General features: G+C 38.0%; 1 protein-coding gene across 1 annotated transcript in view; it reads right to left on the bottom strand.

Annotated features, from left to right (window-relative positions):
* The window catches only part of LOC117400641 (collagen alpha-1(VI) chain-like), a 45,348-nt gene extending 37,896 nt beyond the window's left edge, over positions 1-7,452 (bottom strand). Inside the window, exons 1-6 of the mRNA XM_059022721.1 lie at positions 7,284-7,452; positions 6,625-6,742; positions 5,680-5,809; positions 2,718-2,918; positions 992-1,151; positions 6-119 (exon numbers count right to left, since the gene is read on the bottom strand). Coding sequence (XP_058878704.1) covers positions 6-119; positions 992-1,151; positions 2,718-2,918; positions 5,680-5,809; positions 6,625-6,709 — 690 coding nt within the window. The 5' untranslated portion in view covers positions 6,710-6,742; positions 7,284-7,452. The remainder of the gene's footprint in view (positions 1-5; positions 120-991; positions 1,152-2,717; positions 2,919-5,679; positions 5,810-6,624; positions 6,743-7,283) is intronic.
* Positions 7,453-23,849: the final 16,397 nt, after the last annotated feature.

The following is a 23,849-nucleotide window of genomic DNA, read 5'->3' as shown; positions in this document are numbered from 1 at the left end:
CTTACAATAGTGGAGATGATGGTGTTAATGGTGTTTTTTACTACATCAGGGTTGTCACCTGTGGCTGACAGATTGTATCTGTAGCGGAACTCAGTTGCAATGGAGCCCAACCTGTCATCCTGCAAAGGAGATGAGAACCAGACTGGCTGAAAGTTTGCAGGCTTTCAAACAATAAAATACCCTCCTAAAGAAGCAGCTGCTGTGCTTGAAACATGGAGACTACAGTATGGCGTCCCAGAGACACATCCATTACTCACCTATTGTAATGATCCCTTATAGTTATTCAAGCCCTGCAGCTTTAAGGTTTGGGCTTATGGGAGGCTCCCAACATAAGAAATGCATTGGTGTGTGGTTACTAGACAGGCAGTAAGTAAAGCACACTGCAGTTAATAGTGTATGCAGTAATACTGGAAACTTACAAAAAAATAAATATACAATTTGAATGTAGAGGAGGGAGCATCACAATACCACCTGGTGTTCCAAGAAGTCATCCACCCAAGTACTAACCAGGCCCAGTCCAGCTTAGCTGTTATAGACTGTCTATTTCCATTGAGATGCATCTCTAATTCCACAGCTTCCCCAAAACCATTACAACTTTCCTAGACTGAAACAGGTACAACTGCTAACAAAGGTGCATGTTACCTCCAGAGTACACCTGTCAGTTAGTAATTATCACTGTATTAATAATGGTCCTTACAGCATATTTGTAAAATGTTAGAATGATATTACAGAAACATTCACATTTTACTTTCCCAGTTGTGGCCGTCCGGGTTAACAACAGTTTAACTGGATCGTTCTACTTGTCTCCAACAATAGTTAAATGTTTCCACTACTACTAATTTGAACTATGTACTGTTAACAATGTGTGTTTCATGCAGTTATCCCTCATCAGCAATGCAATCTTGAGAATCAGTGGCTTCACTGTAATGCAATCCATTTAAAGTTAACAAAAGAACAATAAAGTGAACTTTATAGAGCAAATAACACGTACCAGATGATCTGGTGTGATTGCCACACCAAAGATTTTAATATCCATTCCTTTAGCTTCTGTGACAGCATAGCTGATTCCACCACATGGCTCTTTGTACCCATCAAATGGATGTCCGTCTGTCACAACCACCATGTACTTGTTAGCATGGAAGGGTGAGATCCTGCATAAAACATGACAAGTCTCAGGTGGGCGTAATTACACACACACATGTTGTGCTGGCTTACAGTATATATCAAGATATACATACCAATTTTACTGATTGACAAGAATTTGCAGGGTGAATAGCTAGAAAGCTACAAAAGCTACAAAGATTTCTAACTACAGAAAGGCTCAAATAACGTTCAATGAGGTTAATGGGATTGCTCAGAGAGAAGAAAGCATAATTTTAGTAAGGAGCAGTTATATTATTGTTATGAGTAGTTAACAGTTGTTTGTCTCAACAGTTACTGTAACTGCATGCTAGATAACAGACAACTGTGTTAAACTGGTCAATTACCTACAGGAAGCTATTACGAACAAATGTTGTTTGTGTATAAGACTTTTTAAAAAATATATTTTTAGTAATATTTTGAACTCCATCACTTTGACTACATGACCGCTCAATTAGGAACCTTATTGTTTGTGAAGTTTATATAGGATAATTTAGAAAAAAATAATAATAAATGGATCCCTTTCTGATAAATTTCTTTGCTTAAGAATACTTTATGGCTCTATGATGACTATAAAACTACTTGTATTATTATTATTATAATTATTATTATTATTATTATTTCTTAGCAGGTGCCCTTACCCATGGCAACTTACATTTATATACAAAAAATACATATAGTAATATAGCACAGTTATACAAATGGATTATTGAACTAGCGTTATAAATAGGGTTGAAAAAGCACAGGAGTCGATCTTGTATTTGTTCATATCCCTTTATAAATCATGAGGACTGAGGATTTTTTTTTTTATAGCTTATTTTTCCAGGTAAATTCTATACATGAATAACTGGAAAATATACTATCCTGCCAAACATTAGCATAATCAAACATGACAAGTGTAATTGAGTTAACCAGTTTTCATGACTGTTGATTAAGATTTTTAAGACCTTGAGTGGAATGAGCTGGAACTCTAAAGTGCAACTGTTTAAAACTTTTGTTGAAATATTTAAAGAACAACTCTGTTTTTGATTCCTAATATATAAAATACATTTTACTTGCAGAAGAAAACTGAAAAAAGTCTTTCAGGTCACATACTGTAAGAACAGATATGTTGCGTGCACATTTTAAGACCTTTGCTGTCAAAACCCACACAGTTGCATACTGTTGAGGCATGCAGGAGTCTGATTTACCCTTCAGCTGTGAAATTCCAAAATCACCTTAAAACCTGTCAACCTCGATGACCTGTCACAGTACATTTCTCCTTCTAAAAGTTCCTGTAGCAGCACTGTAAAAACAAAGTAATCAGCACGGCAAAGAACTGTAAGTGTGTTAGTCTACAGCATTATTACTGTAAACTTTTCTAAGGGTACTGAATTCACAACAGCAGTCACTTGGAGAAATGTACACCTGAGGGCTTTTTATGAATTAGGGACATTTTAACAAAGCAAATATATTTTTTTATAACAAATTATAACAGAGTCAAAAGCTTTATATGCTCATTGCTGATTCAGTACTGTACTTTGCAATTGCTTTCAAATCACGGATAAAAAACACACAATAAAAATGTATTTTGTTACCCTGACATCAGCTGCCCTGTGGCTGCAGTGATAGCACAGTCGGTGTAGGTTCCTTTTCCAATGTAGCGGACGTCTCGAATAGCTTTCTTCAGAGCTGTTTTATTAGTGTGCATGCTGGTGAGCCCGCTCATGACCTTCACTTCATCACTGTAGTGCAGAAGACCAGCATTCCAGGTCAGGTTACGGTTGCAGCGGTAATACCTGTGGACAAACAAAAAATATATATACAAATGTAACTTTGTGTTCTTTCACTGTGTGTTCATTTTAATTTTCTCCTTCATGTACAGTAAAACCTCATAGTTATAAAACCTCACGTACAAAAAACATGATTTCGTAGGTCTCTTGGCATCAGTTAAACATTCTATTGATACAGTACACATACATTAAGTAATTGAAACAAGTTACAGACATATGAACAATCCTCCATTCTCTATGTATTCGGAACACTGGAGTTCTACTGTAACACAGAGGCTATATTGTATACTGTCATTTGTTTCTAAGCATTAATAATAATGATGTTAAGTAAAAATATAGGAACTTAATCCCACCCTAATTCCACTGAATGCTATCAGGTCATGACCCAAGACAAGTGCTGCTTGCCATGGAAAAAAATCAAGCCCTTACTCTCCCATAGAGGAGTACATCTGCTTCATCGTTGAGCGGTGGACATGTGTCAGACAACCCACAAGTAAGGATTAGCTATGGCAAAATATATGAGTTGAGGGGGCTCCCGAGTGGCGCATCCAGTAAAAGCACTCGCTAGAGTGCAGGATGCGCTCTATAGCCTGGATGTCGCGAGTTCAAATCCAGGCTATTCCACAGCCAACCGTGGACGGGAGCTCCCAGGGGGCGGCGCTCAATTGGCCGAGTGTCGCCCGGGGGGAGGGAGGGCTAGGTCGGCCAGGGTGTCCTCGGCTCACCACGCACCAGCGACCCCTGTAGTCTGGCCGGGCGCCTGCAGGCTTGCCTGTAAGCTGCCCAGAGCTGCGTTGTCCTCCGACGCTGTAGCTCTGAGGCGGCTGCACGGTGCGTCCACAGAGTGTAAAGAAGCGGGCGGCTGATGGCACACGCTTCGGAGGACAGCGTGTGTTCATCTTCGCCCCTCCCGAGGCAGCGCAGGGGTGGTAGCGGTGAGCTGAGCCTAAAAATAATTGGGCATTTCAAATTGGGGAGAAAATAATAAAAACTAATTGGCAACGACTAAATTTAAAATATATATATATATATATATATATATATATATATATATGAGTTGCAGTGATATGGAACTGAAGGTTAGGAAAATGTGTTTAAAAAGTTAAAACAAAGTAGCACCTGTGTCCCAAGTTAGATTGGAAATTGCTGTTCCCCTGGTAAATAATGTATTTAAAAACACCTCATAACAATAAAATGCTGAAAACTGATAGTTTAAGGTCTTGTGAATCTGTCATTTTTAAATTAGGGGCTTGACATGTAATACTAACTGAGAAAGGTATTGCTCCATAAAAGTTAGGCCTCCGTATTGATTTAGACTGTATTGAATAAGAGCTTTTAAGTCAGGAATGCCTTCTATAGTAGTACTTAAATAGCACACTGCTAGTAAACCGTGTGCTTGGGTGGATGTTCCCTGGTATGCTTTAAAACTACCTGCACAGGCTTGCAAAAAGCAGGTGCTGTAATATTTACCTTTAGGCTGTGAAAGAATATGCTCATCAATTTCATGACAGGGCTTTAGTTGATTGTACTGGAAAGTAGAATCCTTTTTTGAAACTTGCAGTGTCCAGTCAACCGTGTTTGAATATGATTTCTAGGTTTCTGTTTAATGTCTTATATCCCACAGTTTAGTATCCCATGTGCAATGGGCAGTGCTGCGTGATGCACTGATGTTACAAGTTCTCTGTTGTTAGATGACGTTGCCAGCTCTATAACTACAAATGTGGATTTTGGCTGTTTGGTTAAGATGTTCAGTTGCGGTGTGCATGGTCATCGGTAAACAGTTCATGGACTCAGACATCTTTACAAAATCAACAAAGCAAAACCAGACACAAAGCTATTTACTCCAAATCGTCATTAGAATTAGTTTTGTTTCTTGGGGGTGGGACGCCATTTACAATTCTAAAATAAATAAGAAACAACTCAAAACTCCTCAACAGCCCCATCTTCAAATGTCTGAGTTGTTTATTTCTGGTTTGCTAACTTTATTGGGTGTGCTTGTGAAAATATCATGCTAATGACGTTTTGGAGTAAATAGCTTTGAGAATCTAGCCCAGTTTTTTATGCATGAGATTATAATGTCTAAAATAAGGTAAACTATCAAACCCTCAGGACTGACACATATAGCCTATGCGGGTTGCCCCTGAAGGTGAATTTTGGTATATCAGGTTTGCATGTTTTGCAGACTTAAGTTTAATTTCTTATTTCTAAACTATAAAATATTATTATGCTATAAATACAGGTTAGTAGGGTGACACCTTCTTCAAAAACAACATGATATCCCGCATGAGCTTTTTTTTTTCTTTTTTCTAAAACGCCATTGAGGAACAGTTAGAGACATTCCATTTGGATACCATTAAAATACAGTAGCAGTGTTCTACTCTGAAGATACCCTAGTTAGTGCTGTTGCCTATTATCAGACAACTGCATTCTCATCAATGGCAACACAATGGATTTGGAACAAACATTGCACAGTGATCCAGATGGTATGGTATTTAGACTTGTTCTGACACAGTCCCACAATTTAATATATTACCAGAATGGATTGGTTCACATTCTTGTGATACTACTGGTAAGCTAAAAAATGGAAATACTATGATTACAACCAAACTCTCATAACAGCCCATGCCAGCTGCCCTTGTACAACCCTCATACATTATTACAGAACCAATGAATTGCCATTGTAGTGCCACTGATGGTCACTTGGTAAGGGTGCATTGATATTTATCATACAATGGCAGTTTCTAGTGATACCTAATGCCTACTGTACCTGCTGTTCAGCTGGTCCACAAAGTCTAAAGCAAACTGCTTGATGTTTTCCACGAAAGAGCCGTATGGCTGGACTCTCAGTGCCACACTCTCAGATGTATCAAGAACAATGTAGACATCAGCAGGGCAACCTAAATTAAACAACTGTTTATCTTAATAACAGGTGAAACATACTTGAGAAACATGTGTGTAAACTGTAGTGTAACAACTTCCCATGTGACTAAGTTTTGACTGGCACAAAAAAAGACATGCCTGTGTATTTATTTATTAACATGGGGTATGTTGGATGCAGAAATAAATGTTGATCCCGCACAATAATATATATATATATATATATATATATTATATATATATATATATATTAAAGTCTCTGTCTTACATCCAGTTGTTTCAGACACACTGATTGAGAGTGGTATGAAGCTAGAGGTTTACACAGACCTAACCCTACAAAATACACACCACTGCCCCCTGTAGGACACATTTTTGTGTGCACCCTGATCAAAACTAAACTCAATACATGAAAAACTGATAATTTGGTAGGTATTTGTGTTATCCCATTGTAATCCATTACACAGTGTTCTCTCATTTCCTGTCACTTCCTCGACTGTAATGCTCAGGTTCAATGCTTTGTGATGATGCTGTTGTAGATGCAATATCGCTAACACCTCTGGAGACTTATTTTTAATTTATACTTTAAGATAACAAATGTTCAAACATGTTGTCTTAAAAAATAATGTTTAGTTAGGGATGTAAAATACACATAAACATGAGTAATAAATGAGGTAATTCAAATAAACATGATATATATATATAGATTTAGAAATTAAAAAATAGGCTATAGTTGGCTAAACAGTTAAAACAGTTTTTAAAATTGTTTCCCAGGCTGAGGTAGAGATATGGTAATAATGGCAAAATATTTTAAAAGCATTGTGTATGTGTATCTTACCATAAAAATGTGATCTGATTCCAAGAAGACTGTCCACATTGCACACTATATTCAGTAAACCCACAATTCTTAATAAAGAATACATGGTTGATTTCTTCTACACAGGTATGAAGCCCTGCTAGAATTTGAAAAAAGAAATGAACAATATATTATTTTAAAAATACCTTTATATTTTACACATTTGTATCTGCTACTACATTCTGAAACTAGTTACCCAAACGGCATATACAGAAAATTCTCTAAATAAACTGTAAAGACAATTGCAAAAAAAAAAAAAAAAATGTATTGACTTCCCTTAGAAAAGGTAAATGGTAATTGTGCATAGAAATTAGCATTACAATACATTTAGAGTGCTTTTCCAAATTTGTAACAATCTTAACACAAATCATAATATATATATATATATATATATATATATATATATATATATATATATATATTACATACCCCTGTAACTGAGTCACTTTAATTTGTTGGTATTATATTTGTTGGACATTTTGTAATTCTTTTGATTTAAGAAGAGCAGAATTAAACTCAGAATTAAAAAAAAGACTACCGCAATACTGTTTACATGGTAGTATTTTTAACACAACACCAAAAACATGCATCCAGTTAAGATAACTTTAACATGCGAAATGAACTTTTTTAAATTAACTTACCTCTTTACTTTGACATGGTAAAAAAGTATCTTTGTCATCTGAGGCTCTTTGGTTTCTTCCGATGAGTGTCTCCTTTTCACCTCCCCCAGGTAAAGGGTGGAGAAAGACTTCACCACTCCCCTCTCAGTGCGGCCATTACTGTTACAAACACCAGAACACTGACATTCTGCTGGGAAGCCAGGGAAGACCATTTTAAGAACACGTGCAGCTGTATTTCTCTTAAATCCCCTTCAGCAGCCTTTTTATTTTTAGAATGATAAAACTGTTTATGTGAGCTCTATGGGGTACGAGAAGTTGCCCTGCAAGGACTTTGAAAAAACATATACCTGTATAAATGAATATTATACGCATTTTAGAAGCATAGTAAACTTCAAAACAATTGTATTTTTTTAATATAATGTTCACACTTACATAATTTGATTATTTGTTACATGAACCTAGCAGTAAAAAAAAAAAAAAAGTTGTTAGTATAATCAAATTTGAGTTCCCACAGCCACAATATAAATAACCAAGCAAGAAGTTCAATTAACAATTAACACAGGGTGTATTCATCCTTGCATGTAAACCATTTATTTCAACAAGAAAACCTGGTTTAGGAACTTCAGAAGTAACTACACTGGAGACTGGACATCGATGTTTTTATGTAAATGTAGGGCTAATTGACTGGTGTTGATAATTTTATTGATTTGTGTTACAAAAAAAAAAAAAAAACTTCCTTAAAATAAATGATTTTTTTTATTCTTTTTTCCACTGAGTGTAAAAAAACCCGTTTTTTTTTTGTTTGTTTTTATTTAAAAACATACAATTGGACAAACGTCCCAAAGACTTACCTTATGCCCACGAGACTTTAGCAGTGACAATCCCGTTTGTGACGTGCAACTTTCTGCTATAAATAAAGGCTGTACCTATCTCAGATATTCTGGAAGTACCCCCTGGCAAGCAACTTTGACCAAATATGAAAAAATAAGCATACAGTATGAGGAGTTTAGAGATATCTTCATTGAATTTTTTTTAAAAATTTTTTTTATGTGACACCATTTGTTTAACGTTTCAAATCATTGCCATTTGACTCATAACATGATAATGCTTTATAGTTTAGTTATTTTGTAAGCTTTATAAGGTTATATAAAAAATACTGACGCTACTACAAATTTAAAAAAATGCAGTCCTTTGCAATAAATACATAAATAGCGATACCCTTTGCTACGCACTGATATTTTTTCAACCTTTACACTTCTGTTATCTTCATGTTTGTTATTCGAAGCGCCGATTGCTTTAAGCGGACTTTTCTGTCCCTGCAATAAGATGCAATTCATTGCACACTAGCCTTAAGTAGCATCTTTCATGGGCACCTACCAAGGACAAAAATAAGTCATGTTTATAACCCAAAATTTATTAAATTAGCATAGCTGGGATTTTGTTGCCAGTGACTTTATTATTGCTGCAGGATAACGACAGCAGCAGGCTTGAGAGACCACCTAGGCTAGAGTTGAAGTAAAATCTCTTAAATCTAATTCATTGAGCAAGATTTGTTTTAGATGAACGAAAACATTAAAAAAAAAAAAAACTGTTGGTTCCACGAATTTGTTCAAAAAGACAAATACTGGATTTAACATCAGCTTGCTGCAAGACTTACTTAGCGAAGTTCCAGAAAGTTACAAAAATGCACGGTTGGATTAGCATCTACTTAGAAATGTGTTGAACTCGTATGGACTACCAGTACAGGATCCCCAATAACAACAACAACAACAACAACATATACAACCACATTCTACTGAGGACAGCCTTGCACTGTCCCTGAGGAATTCGGATTCTGGTAGTATGTATATATTATATATGTAGCTACGTCTATAATAGGTTTATAATAACTATATATGCAGTAAACTATTTTCTCAAATAATACATGGATAATTCACAGCGCTTTCTTATGGGATGTTGGTGTTTATTTATTTTATTTGTGTTTGTATTTGTGTAACGCTATGTCTGGGTTTTTGTTTTGTTTTATTATTTTATGGTGACCAAATGAGGCAGGGTGCACTTGCGGTTCTTCAACACAACCTAAAAAAGTAGTGGAAACCCAGTTTAAGAAAGCTGCACAATATCAGTAGTCAGGCAAGGCCAAATTGGAATGAGGACAGAAACATTTACATATACCCTCCCTTATTTTAATATTAATTAGTTTTTTTTCCATTTGGAATGAGAATTTCTCGAGCTAAAAGAAAACTACATGGAAACTCACACTACCCAAAAGGTACTACCAAAATAGCGTGAGAAGACACACACACACACACACACACACACACACACACACACACACACACACACACACTTCTCTGTTCTCCATTCCCCCCTTGCAAAAGCCGTGGGTCTCCATTTATATGCAACCATCTCCAGATTAACAACAGTCAATCAATCAATCCGGAGATGGTCGCATTCTACACAGGTTTAAATTAGTCTGCGTGACAGTCACGCATTCTCACGAAAGGTACAACAAAATAAACAATACAAATGGCGACGACTTTTCGTCCACGCAGCAAATAATAACAATACAGGCTTTCTGCCGTCATATATTATACAATAAATCATAATAAACCGCGCACAAATATACACGGGGTGGGCACCCCGTCACAGTCCTCCAATGCAAAACATGGCAATGTTAGTAATGACATTTTGAGGTAAAAAAAGCTTGATCATTATTTACCCTTATATTGTAGTTTTCAAGCTAAATTCAACAAAAAGGTGTTAATCTATATTCAAAATATGAGATAATAAGGTACTAACATATGCTAAACATACTTTATAAAGCCAGAAGCAACATTTTTAAGCACATTGCCCGGTGTCTCATCTAGTTTAAGAATAATTAATGTGCAGTAAAACAGAATTCTGTTTAAATGAAAAGGAGCCAAGCAAAGCCTTTACTGGAATACATAACATACTGATGGATTACAAAGTGCTCATGATGGCACTAGACATAAATGCACGAAACATGTGTTCAGATTTATTAAGCTTTTGCTCCAGTGATCAAGTTTTTAAGATTGAACCACCAAATAATGATATACATTTACAAAAAAAAACCTGAGAGACCTTTTTATAAAAACACTGAATTCAAGTCAGTTATTTATTTTAAGCATATTATCCCACTTATGTTATCCCACTCAAGTGGGACAACAAAAATGTATCCCACACTAGATATACCCACGCTTGTGGTATAAACGTGTATTTTATGTTTATATGTGGTGCACGCAGTGTGGGTTATGTAGCACAGGTGCAGATTAAAGTGGGTATTTGTATGGGGGCACGAAGAGTGCACAATTAGTTCATGTGCAGACCGTCTGCTCAATTGAATGATTTAACAAGCAAATCGAGCCAGGCACAACTGCATAAGAGCTGCACATCTTTCACTTGAGTCGGGAGGTAAAGCAAAGGAAAGCTTAGAAATAACAATTGCAGCTCGTGCTAGTTTAGACCAGCACGATACTTGTTTGATTTCGTTTTCTGTTTTGTCTGTTTGTTTTGGCCATTGTGCCCTTTGTTTTGTGTGAAATGTTTTGTTTGTTTAAACCTTTTATTTATAATAAACCGTGCAACAGCGCATTCACTCACCCAACTGTGTCCTGTCTCTTCCGGGTCTGATGTCACTACAAGCCACCGTGTTAGAAGCAGGCACAGAGTTACCAGTCTGGCCTGCCAGTTTTATGATCTGGGTTAGGAAAACAAGCAGAATTACCATTCACTCAAGTACAGTAACTACAATTGATAATAGTTTGCCAGTGTGTTTTATTCATTACCCTAACACGCCAAGTATTTTAAACAGAAACAAAGGAAACTGTTTCCTGGAACCATTCTCCTTCCAAATACTCACAATGTGTAGAACGGTTGACTGGGGGCATTCTTCTGGCTGGAGACTTTGGTAAATTTAATTCCAAAATAAATCAACAGCGCTGCATGTTTCAATTAAGATTATGGCGGGCACAATATAAATAACTTCCTTTCTCCTCCTCCAAGCTGTTTCCTTGTTCCAGGCCAAACTCCATCAAATTTGTTGACTTTGCTGGTTTATTTTCTGGCCACCCTTATCCAAATGCATGGAGATACATTGTACTAAAAAATGAGGCTTGCTCCATCATCTATGTCCTACCTCTCAGGGGTGTCATCTTTATTCCATTAATTCATCTGCATCCTGTTTTAAGTGAACTGATCGGGTCCCAGATGTATTATTGTTAATGTTTTAATGTTATCTCATTCAATACATTTACCGGTACTTCACTGTGGTTAATGTTTCTCTCAGATGGTGATCTGTTAGGCTCAGTTGAAACTATAAGAAGTCAAGTAGACAGATGTTTCAGACATTTAAATGAAGTGCTTGTGAGTAGTCTGAGATTGTTTCTTTCATTTTAGAATTGTTAATTTTTTTTTTCTTTCAAATTGTGCTTCTGATGATTTTGAGCACATAGCTTTGAGAATCTAGTCCTTTGCGTTGGTTCACGCAGCTCAAATAAAATAAAAAAAATACAGTGTAAAATTAAACTTAGAAAGCTGGCAGAGATTTAATTTGAGTGTATTTCATATCAGCAGTTTCGAAAAGTTTAATGCTATTCACATCAAATTAATCATAATCTACATTTAGCAGCTGCCAGGCCTTAATAGAAGTGTCAGAATGAATTTTGACAAAGTGCATTCTTGTATGATTCTAATTATCTATTAAAGTACCATCTGCTCTGGTATTTATTACATTCTTCATTTTACAGAACACCTGGCCATGCACCCACACCTCCAGGACATTTAAATACAAAACAAAACAAGGTCACTGCCTAATACACCTCACTGATCTTCTTAGCCAAAGGTTCCTAGTAGAGCGGTCACTATTCTAAAATCGAAAAAAAAATGGTAATAGTCAAGTTTTGCAAATGAATGTGATAATGCAACGTTATTTTTTCTCTCTTAGGGGCTATTCACACGATAGTGTTTATTCTCTGTTTTTTTGGGGTTTTTTTACACCCGATGTTTCGATGCTATTTTTGTATTCAGACTTGCTCGTCAAATATCACAGGCAAGATGGGAGAGCAGCACAAGAAATATCTCGATAAAGAATACAAACAGAAATTATGGGAAAATATTAGGAAATCAGAAAGCAAGCACTATTTGTATGTTAAAATAAACACACTGTTTTGACTACAGTTTTTTGTTAAATGTCCTGGTGTAGCTTCTAGAAAGTGCATGAGAATTATATCCAGTAGCATACACAGGTAAGGGGTAACATCAGGATGCATCGCAATGATTGCGTTTGGTAGGCAATCATTCATAGCAATACATTGTTGGCACAATATTGTCATAAGTGTGGCAAATAGCTATATTATTCAGTCGCTTCCGAGTCACAGAATTACAAAGCCGTGACTTCAGTCTTCGAAGAGCACTGAAGCTTCTCTCAGATCAGAGCCTGGATCCAGGATTGGATTACTTAGTACAATCGGCCCCTGAGGCAGCGTTGGACGCAAGAGAGAGTGTGGCATAGTGTAGATTTAATGGGAGGTATGAGAATTCCCCTTAAAATACATTTCTAGAAACGTTGCTCCCCACAATTTAAATACTTTAGATAATACAGCTTTTCTATTAAAATTATACTAGTAATGTGTTAGTATAAGAAAAGGGTGTTTTTAAAAAGTATTTTCAGCTTCCATCCACTTAAAAGATGCAGATGTAGCTTGAACCTCAGACCACAGTGTATAGACAATAATGTAAACAACACCAACACAGACAGTGAGTGACTTTAAACATGTTTGGGTCAATTGCAGCGCACCAGTGATTTAGTTCACTTCAAGTGGACTGAAATGTGGACTAGAAAATCCTGCAAATCTGCACCAACTTAATCGTGATATAAGGTTAGAAGCAGTGACTTTTTTCATATCATACACTCTTAAGTGACAGTTTCTTAGGGTTAGAGGTTAGGGTTATGCTGGAGTTAAGACTTTGACGCACATTGTGATATACAGTGATGTTCCACAGGGATCAGTATTAGGTCCTCTGCTACTCCTAATCTACATTAATGATTTAGATTCTGGTATAGTAAGCAAACTTCTTAAATTTGCTGACGACACAAAAATAGGCAGAGTGGCAAACACTACTGCAGCAGCAAAGGTCATTCAAAATGATCTAGACAGCATTCAGAACTGGGCAGACATATGGAAAACGACATTTATTAGAGAAATGTGTAAGGTACTGCACACAGGCAATAAAAATGTGCATTATAAATATCATATGGAAGATACTGAAATTGAAGAAGGAATCTATGAAAAAGACCTAGGAGTTTATGTTGACTCAGAAATGTCTTCATCTAGACAATGTGGGGAAGCTATAAAAAAGGCCAACAAGATGCTCAGATATATAGTGAAAAGTGTTGAATTTAAATCAAGGAAAGTAATGTTAAAACTTTACAATGCATTAGTAAGACCTCATCTAGAATATTGTGTTCAGTTCTGGTCACCTCCTTACAAAAAGGATATTGCTGCTCTAGAAAGAGTGCAAAGAAGAGCGACCAGAATTATCCCAGGTTTAAAAGGCATGTTGTATGCAGACAGGCTAAAATAATTGAATCTATTCAGTCTTGAACAAAGAAGACTACGTGGTGATCTGATTTAAGCGTTCAAAATTCTAAAAAGTATTGACAATGTCGACCCAGGGGATTTTTTCAACCTGAAAAAAGAAACAAGGACCAGGGGTCACAAACAGAGATTAGATAAAGGGGCATTCAGAACAGAAAATAGGAGGCACATTTTTACACAGATAATTATGAGGGTCTGGAACCAACTCCAGACCCTCACACTCATGTTGTTGAAGCTGACACCCTGGGATCCTTCAAGAAGCTGCTTGATGAGATTCTGGGATCAATAAGCTACTAACAACCAAATGAGCAAGATGGGCTGAATGGCCTCCTCTCGTTTGTAAACTTTCTTATGTTCTTATGTTCTTACCTTCTAAGCAGTATGGTTTGTTCCAGGAGATGGAGTGACAAGTGTGTAATAAGTATAAAAAGTATAATTTGCATTATACTGAACTAGCTGTTCCTTGGAACTCGCGGGGGGGAAACCATCCCCCACCGACAGAGGTAGCAACAACCAATCAGACTCACCATCAATCACCTCATCCGGACGGACCTATCACAGTAAAATAAACAACTCTGTTGGAAACCACAAATAACTTTTAAATAACCAGTTTAAACCACCATATGGGCGCAATTCTGCTTTTTATGCAAACTGTCTCATGACTGTCCCCAAAGGACATACAGACGTGCTCAAATTTGTTGGTACCCCTCCACAAAAAACAAAGAATGCACCATTTTCTCTGAAATAACTTGAAACTGACAAAAGTAATTGGCATCCACCATTGTTTATTCCATATTTAATAGAAATCAGACTTTGCTTTAGATTTTTTATTCAACATAATATTGTAAATAAGAAAACAAATGAAAATGGCATGGACAAAAATGATGGGACCGCTAACCTAATATTTTGTTGCACAACCTTTAGAGGCAATCACTGCAATCAAACGTTTTCTGTAGCTCTCAATGAGACTTCTGCACCTGTTAACAGGTAGTTTGGCCCACTCTTCCTGAGCAAACTGCTCCAGCTGTCTCAGGTTTGATGGGTGCCTTCTCCAGACTGCAAGTTTCAGCTCTTTCCATAGATGTTCGATAGGATTCAGATCAGGACTCATAGAAGGCCACTTCAGAATAGTCCAATGTTTTGTTCTTATCCATTCTTGGGTGCTTTTAGCTGTGTGTTTTGGGTCATTATCCTGTTGGAGGACCCATGACCTGCGACTGAGACAGAGCTTTCTGACACTGGGCAGTACGTTTCGCTCCAGAATGCCTTGATAGTCTTGAGATTTCATTGTGCCCTGCACAGATTCAAGGCACCCTGTGCCAGACGCAGCAAAGCAGCCCCAAAACATAACCGAGCCTCCTCCATGTTTCACTGTAGGTATGGTGTTCTTTTCTTTGAAAGCTTCATTTTTTCGTCTGTGAACATAGAGCTGATGTGACTTGCCAAAAAGCTCCAGTTTTGACTCATCTGTCCAAAGGACATTCTCCCAGAAGGATTGTGGCTTGTCAATATGCATTTTAGCAAATTCCAGTCTGGCTTTTTTATGTTTTTCTTTCAAAAGTGGAGTCCTCCTGGGTCTTCTTCCATGGAGCCCACTTTCGCTCAAAAAGCGACGGATGGTGCGATCAGAAACTGACGTACCTTCACCTTGGAGTTCAGCTTGTATCTCTTTGGCAGTTATCCTTGGTTCTTTTTCTACCATTCGCACTATCCTTCTGTTCAATGTGGGGTCGATTTTCCTCTTGCGGCCGCGCCCAGGGAGATTGGATACAGTTCCATGGACCTTAAACTTCTTAATAATATTTGCAACTGTTGTCACAGGAACATCAAGCTGCTTGGAGACGGTCTTGTAGCCTTTACCTTTACCATGCTTGTCTATTATTTTCTTTCTGATCTCCTCAGACAACTCCCTCCTTTGCTTTCTCTGGTCCATGTTCAGTGTGGTGCACACAATGATACCAAACAGCACAGTGACTACTTTTCTCCATTTAAATAGGCTGAATGACTGATTACAAGATTGGAGACATGTGTGATACTAATTAAAGAAACGAATTAGTTTGAAATATCACTATAATCCAATTCTTTATTATCTTTTCTAAGGGGTACCAACAAATGTGTCCAGGCCATTTTAGAATATCTTTGTAGAATAAGCAATAATTCATCTCTTTTCACGGCTTCTTTGCTTTATTCTATGACATACCAAAGGCATGCAAGTATACATGATAAAATAGCTTTTAATTTTATCACTTTTCAGGAGGAATGAAGCATTATTTCAATGAGCTGTAAGGGTACCAACAAATTTGAGCACGTCTGTAGTTTCTGTTATAGAATGCTGTGTTATACATATATGGTGATTGCCTCTATTTTCTGTTGTATAGCCATGCCTTATATGTACTGTCTATATAATTTCCTGTTTATGCAAACATCAGAACGGCTATATAATGGTGAACAAATGCTAGCAAAGTGTGCGATTCTGCTATTGCTAACAGAGTCTGTGTTACTATGTTGAACGCTCCAGTTTGCAAACTTATTAAAGCTGTTTGATTAAACCACAACGTCTTCTCACTGAGTCAATCCTTGAACTGGGATTAAAGAACTTCCATCACAATACTGAAAATAAAAACCATCATGAAAAAATATATAAATATATTTGGCCAGATAAAATTGCATCAGGGCCAGTAAAAACACTAGCTCAGTGGCCCAAGGGGCCAGTAGTTAAAAATCTAAACGTAGAGCCCTGGAATGGGTAAAGGACCCTAGGTACAGCCCCTGCCTGTACAACACTGACCATGTTATGTTTACAACCTTTAAAAAATAAATAATAGGTTGATTGATTTGTAACTGTAAAGGAAATGCTTTGTGTAACTAACGATTATACAATGTGAATAGCGTAAATTACCAATGAAGAAGTATAATGCTCTTAATAATCCATATGGGAGAGTATTTTCACTTATTTTGACACTTCCACCAATGATCAGTTTTCAGTTCGCTTGCATGAATTAAGTGTGTTGAAGTGTCAATGTAAGGCAAATCAAACTTGTTAAATATCAAAGACGTGAGTGTTTGAAACACAGCCTGGAGGTTTACTGACTTCAAGTTTCCGAATATGATTATCAGAAGGCCATGGCTGTTTTTTTTCTCCAAGCCAAGCTGCACAGATGACACCTGCACTTAACAGCAAAAATAACAGCAAACTTACCCCCTATGTGAGTGATACAGTCATGATGCCCACCATGTTTCACAGAGAAGTCTGTCCGGCAGTATTCACAGTAGACATGAGATTGAGACACTCCACTTCTTTTAATGCATGACCATTCTGTGGTAAATTCCACTCTATATTTCTGACAAGCCAACCTTGATCTTTTAGATTGAGGAGAGTTACATTTTTTGTTTGATTTGTGATTCCTATTTTAATAACTAATAAGCAACCAAGTAAACGGGCGATTGATAATGATAGCAAGGCGACATTTGTGCAGCAGTTTCTGAAGGACCCCTAAACCAGTTACTAAGCAACCTGGCTCAGAGCTTTTAGTATGTCAGTTAAAATGCCACAATAAACTGTCAGTGAAATACAGTATTAAGAACAATTAATTAATTAAAAAAATTAAACAGGAAAACACACACATGGTATTGAAATAATGTCATAAATGTTCAGGGAGTATCCATAATGTAGTATTATACCCCTTCGATATAGCGCTGTAGCAGAACCTCCAAAATAGTAGCTGCTACGGCCAGAGTTGTTGACATCTCTGCATCCTTTTCCCCTGACTGTTCCTCCATTCAGCACTGAATACTGAACTAAAGTCTTCCCTTTGCAATCTCCTCGCTTCCGCACAAAATTATATGGCCGCCGCCCTCACCCCATCCACCCGCTCCTTCTACAGAACTGGCTAGTCTACCTTCACAACAATTTGCAAGCAAAATCAAACATCCTCTTCACCCTTTAACCAGGATGTCATTCTATCTTTTCTCATTCACACAAAAGACAAGCTGCACCTCTCCCTGGGTACTGTAAAATCTTATCAGGCTAGCTGGCATTCACAACCACTATCATCTTATATATCTCGTCCCCTCCTCTCTCATTTATCCCTGCCGTTCGCCTTCTCCTTAAGGGGATGATGAAGAGTGCCCCTCCTCCTTCTTCTTCCTGTTTCCCCATCACTATTGATATTCTCTTGCACCTAATCCAAATCCTCAAATGTTCTCCTTTTGATGATATAGTCATGGAATCTCTTTGCCTTTGGTTATCTCTACTGTTTCGATTTCGCTGTCCCTTCTTTCAGTTTTCCATCTCCGGGCCTTTGTTCCTGCGACCTCGCTCTCGTCCCTGATTCACACTATCTCCTGGCTCAACTCTCCTCTTTGTAAGGGCTTGTAACCAGGAGGTCCCCGGTTCAAATCCCACCTCAGCCACTGACTCATTGTGTGACCCTGAGCAAGTCACCTAACCTCCTTGTGCTCTGTCTTTCAGGTGAGACGTAGTTGTAAGTGACTCTGCAGCTGATGCATAGTTCACACACCCTAATATCTGTAAGTTGCCTTGGATAAAGGTGTCTGCTAAATAAACAAATAATAATAATAATCCCCTAAGGAGAAGGCGAACGACAGGGATAGATGAGAGAGGAGGGGATGAGATGTACAGTATGAGAGTGGTGCTAGTGGTGAATGCCAGCTAGACAAGATTTGAGAATTCCCAGGAAGAGATGCAGCTTGTCTTTTGCGTGAACGAGAAAAGATAGAATGACATCCTGGTTGAAGGGTGAAGGGGATGTTCGATTTTGCTTGCAGAAAGTCATGAAGGTGGACCAGCCAGTTCTGTAGGAGGAGCGGGTGGAGGCAATATCATTTTGTGTGGAAGCAAGGAGATTGCAAAGGGAAGACTTTAGTTCAGTATCAGATTGCTGAATGGAGGAGCAATCTGGGATCCTGGGATTTAAGGGTATGCAGGCAACCCCGGGTGGTGCTCCGGCTTCCCCATCTTGGACTGTGGATGCTTGGTCTCCCCCCTTCTGGGCGCTGGATGCTCAGGCCCCCCTCTCTTCTGGGCAGGCAGCTCCTCCCTCACGGCCATTAGGGACAGCACTTCCTGTATCAGGAGCTCTGACTTCCATCTGTCCGACTCTGGCTCCCGACATTCTCGCCACCCATGTCCAAAGTGCTCACACATTCCACACCATTCTGTTGAACTGTCACCCGGGCAGTCCTTCCAATGGTGGCTGGGATCACCACAATACTCACAGTAAAACCAAGGCGCTGGGAATGGGTCAGGGTGGTGGGATAACCACTCTTCCCAGACCTTGCAGCTTGCCATCAAGCCCCAATTCTGTGGTTGCCTGAGTGGCATACGGTAAAAATCCAACATGCACTCCAGCTCCACGAGCGTAGGTAACCCGTCCTTTACATCCTGGAAAGGACAGTCGCCGGTGTAGTCTCCCACCTTTGCACAGTGCAAGCACCATAGGCCCTCCTCCATCCTCTTCATTCAAAAACAACAAAACAAAACAAAAAAAACTGGACCCGCAGTAACATCTCTGGCCTGAGTCTTGGAGGTGTTGTTTATCCCATGCAGGACACCATATGTCACAAACTGGGTTGAGCTTGCCACATGCAGGACCGTGTTCAATTGTCTTTTTGTATAAAAGAACAGCACTCAAACAAGCACAGGTAGGTGTTTTTTTTTTAAACAGGGCAGGTCTGTATATTTATTTTAAACATAAAACAAAATAAACAAAACAAAAACCTAACTCCTTCCAGGAGTGCTAACTAAACATTTCCGTTATAAACTATACCAGACAGCTAAGCTGTTCCCCGGTCACCAAACCCATATACTTTTATAAATGAAACAAAACACTTTCACAAAACACACAGCTGACCGAGCAAAATAAAAAGTTAAAACAAAAACAAATCACGACACCAAACAAATACTGTGCTTCCTGCACACGTAGCAATTGCTTACTTTCAGTTTCGGTTTTACTTTCCTTTCTCTCACTCTCACCATACCTTCTCTCTCTACACTCTTGCTTTGCCACAGACACTTATACAATTAAACTTTAAATGTGCACTTACTATGCTCAATCCTGGAAGAGCAGCAGAATTCAAATCATGCAATACCAACATTCGATGCCGCCAACGTATTTGCCAGAAACATCTGATTCATCTGACATTCTAGATCATCAAAAGAGATATTTTTGCCCTTTTTGAAGCTTCAACCAAACGTATCTGCTTCTGTTTGTTCATTACTAACACTAAATAAAGAGTATAATAAGCTATAAGCTTAAAATGTCTGTTTCACTTCAACTGTACATGCAAGTCCACAATTATGAAGACGACATTTTGCAAACCAAAAGTACGCACCGAGCGTGCACATGGCTGCAGGCACCAATGGCTCCACTAATGGTATAAATCAGACTATTACTCAAGGATTCCTGGTCTATCTCCAGAAACTCTTTCTCACTGACTTGGCTAAAAAGCCAGGTTGTGTGCGAGGGTAATGCCTTAGCTGCCATGATAACAACAACAACTACACCTAAATCACTGACAACGCAATGGCATTGAATTTCAGGTTTTAGATATTTCCCTGTACCTTGGCTGGACACCAGTTAAAATGGGCACTTATTCACTATAGCATGCATTTTCAAGATCACAGGATTACAATCGCAGGATTCAGAGTTTTTTAAAAAAAATCTATAGGGGGGGTTAGGTTGTACAGAATGCCAATTTACTTGCTTCTCGTACCTTTCTTTGCTGGAGACCTGGGCTCAAATCCAGCTCACAAGTGAAATGGGTTGGGTAGTTTCGGAGGTGGAGACTACTAAACGATCAAAATACGTGTCACAATTGCTGGTTGAAGAGGTCCAGGACTGAATGACAGGTGTTACTCAGGTAAGGGTTAAGTGACTTGCAGGTACCATGTCTGAATATAGCAAATGTCATTGTTGCTTATTAAAAATTCAAATACCTTGGGCAAACACAGCAATCTGCAGGGTAGTGAATTTACTCTTTTATACGTTTCTTTTTTTGAATGTTTTTTGTTTTTCCATGCAAGCTTGAGACCTTTACAACTTTTGAATGCCTAGTTGGATTGCTCCTCCAGAGAGCCAAATGAAAACAAGAATAAATAAAAAATACATCTTTCTTTTTTTCAGTATTTAATCTTATTGTGTCATTCAAACTGTCTGGTTATACAAGAGGGCAGCTTTAAGTAAATATTTCAGACATGCCAACTTTCCCAATGTCGTCAGGAGTCTCCTGACATCTGTCCTTGATCTCCTGCCTCACAGGAAATTTGAAGAAACTCCAGATCTTTTGTACAACAATATTGGAGCATGTTCGTGGCCACCACAAGAAGACATTGAAAAATACTTCTAGTTGAAATATTTGTCATTGAATTGAATTTAGTATTTCTAAATGGGCACAAGAAGTACTTTATTAGGACGGGTCAAAAAACAGCACATTATCAACTTTACCAATTCTGTTTACTTTCTCGCCATTGCAGATGCCAATACAGCCTCGTCTCTCCACACCCATATCGGCAGTAGATCTCTCAATCATGATGTTGCACTGTTTCCATACTATCTCCTGGCTGAAGCGATTCATTGCTACTTTCTTTCAGTAACTGAGACACAAAATCATAATGGGTAGGACGTTAATTTGATTCATTTCTCATTCAACTCGATCCCCAGCTTGTTTTGGAAAAAGAAAAAAGTTACTCGTGGTGAAATTGTCTTGGTTTCATATTTTGCAACTCATTCTTGTAGTTTACCCTCTTGCTTCATGAAGTGATTCATGCATGTTTAATAGTAACCACTAGAGGGTAGTATGACACCACAAATTGTGTGTTTAAGCTACAGTATCTATAGCCTTGTGTAAGAAAGCCACGTATTTTCTAATCAAATAATTATTACCTGGAGCTTGGTTTGAAATGTTTACTTTAAAAGGCTAATAATTAATGTGTGGAGCTGCCAGCAGACATTGAAGAACTATTAATATAATTGATGTACTGTGATTCTTGAAATGTATTTGTTTACGACTGTACGTCTGCTAAGAAATAAATAATAATAATAATGAAAGCAGCCTCTTACCTCACGATGGATAATGCATTCATAGATTTTTCCCAATCAGTTCAACAGGTTTTGCAGCAAATCTACGTCTTGCAGCAACCTCAGAGCAAACGCCTGCAGGGATACGATCCACCGCACACATTGTCTCAATCTGCCTAAATCTGCCCCGACATTTGTATAATTTTTCTTGACCTCTTGACCATTCCTCTTTGTCACTGGTCATGCAACCTCTCTGTCGTCTAATATGGATTTCTGTTTCCAATTCTTTTTATTCAAGACACCACTTTCCCGGTACTCATAATAACATGGCCGGTGGGTCAGCTCAGATACAGATATACAGATTCCATCATAAAGTCTGCAGCTCATCCAACGCCTCTGGAAGCTTCACAATCAAATCATCTATTCAACTAAATCTTTCCTTAGTAATCTCCTAAATTCAGCCCAGGATACATGGCACCTACTCTCACCCTCTCATCACCAACTGGAGTACTTTTCTCAACAATTTCTGAACTAAAATTGATTTCCTCAACTCCTTTCAATCAAGATTGGATTCTTGCTTTTTAGTGTTCATTCCAAGGACTCTTTCACTATCAAAGTCTACTTATCTGGAATCCAACATTAGTATTGTGTGATATCCGTTCCTTCAACACTACACTCCATTCCAGCTGTTTGTCTTCATCTGTGTGGGATCTTTAAGAGCCATCATCTACCTCTCCTTATTTGCAATCTTTACTGTTCTCAAATACTTTAATATCTCAAGATCTAGTGATGGATCTGTTTAGCCACTGCAATTTCTAGGAATCATACTGGCAGTGGATGTTTTAAGCAAGCCCTCTGTATCTAAACTCGACTATATTCGTTCCCCTGTTCAAAACTTTCAGATCAAGAAACACACATCACTTTCTTTGCTGGACCATTTTAATTTGTAATTCATCAACAGCAAAAAACTTGGATTCCTACATTAATATTTCATCAGAATCTAGAAAAAACAATTAAATGTGGTTGGCTCTCATTCAACATTGGATCGACCTGTTCTATATTCTATGATGATTTCATTTCCACACCTCCCCAACTGGCCTTATTTACGAATGCTTCATTTAAGAGATTTGGAGGGTTTTTTAACAATTAATGGTTTCTAGTGTTTGTTTTTTTTTTGTCACTAGAAATTGAAAACCTATTACTGCATCTAAAATCCAGAGCTCTTCAAATATACCCAACAGTTGGAGCAGCACATATATGGGGTCATCTTTTGATCAAAGAAATGAATACTTTTCATGTGCGAAAACAAATCTACAATTCATATTATCATTCCAGTTCACCTGTTATTAAGCAATTACTATGCCAATTTTAAGATTTTAGTCTGGTCCCTACAGCTCTGCCAACTCCAGCAGTGACATCCCAGTTCAGTCAGCTAATTTTTAACTGACCCTATCTATCAGCAGACTTCTCAATACAGGGCGAGCATACATGGCTGCAGCACTTGCTACTTCCATTACCCCTCTTATTTCACAGGCTGGACCACCTATTGATTTTCTGTTCCGAAAGCAGGATTAATCCGACTCCATTTAACCAGAATTGGATCATGGCTTTCATAGTTCATGCAAAAGAATCTTTACATCTGGCACCAGCTACTATCAAATCCTATTTGTCAGGAATTCAACACCAATTTCGCTTGATGTCTATCGCTTCTCCAACTATACTATGAATCCCAGTTGTTCGTCTCCTATTGCAAGGAATTTCCAAGTGCTGTCCGGCTCCACCTGCTCGTCTGGCTATCTCTGTAGTCATTCTAGGCAACTTGATTACTTTCTCTGCCAAGGCTGCTTTTCTCCATTTGACAATTTAACTATGGAAATCATATGCCTAACAGTATTTTTGGGTTTTGAGATGCTCTGAATATACAGTTC

Source organism: Acipenser ruthenus, chromosome 4 (assembly GCF_902713425.1).
Source record: "Acipenser ruthenus chromosome 4, fAciRut3.2 maternal haplotype, whole genome shotgun sequence".
Lineage (NCBI taxonomy): Eukaryota > Metazoa > Chordata > Actinopteri > Acipenseriformes > Acipenseridae > Acipenser > Acipenser ruthenus.
Note: the sequence above shows the minus strand (reverse complement) of the source record. Positions and strands in the feature narration are given on the sequence as shown.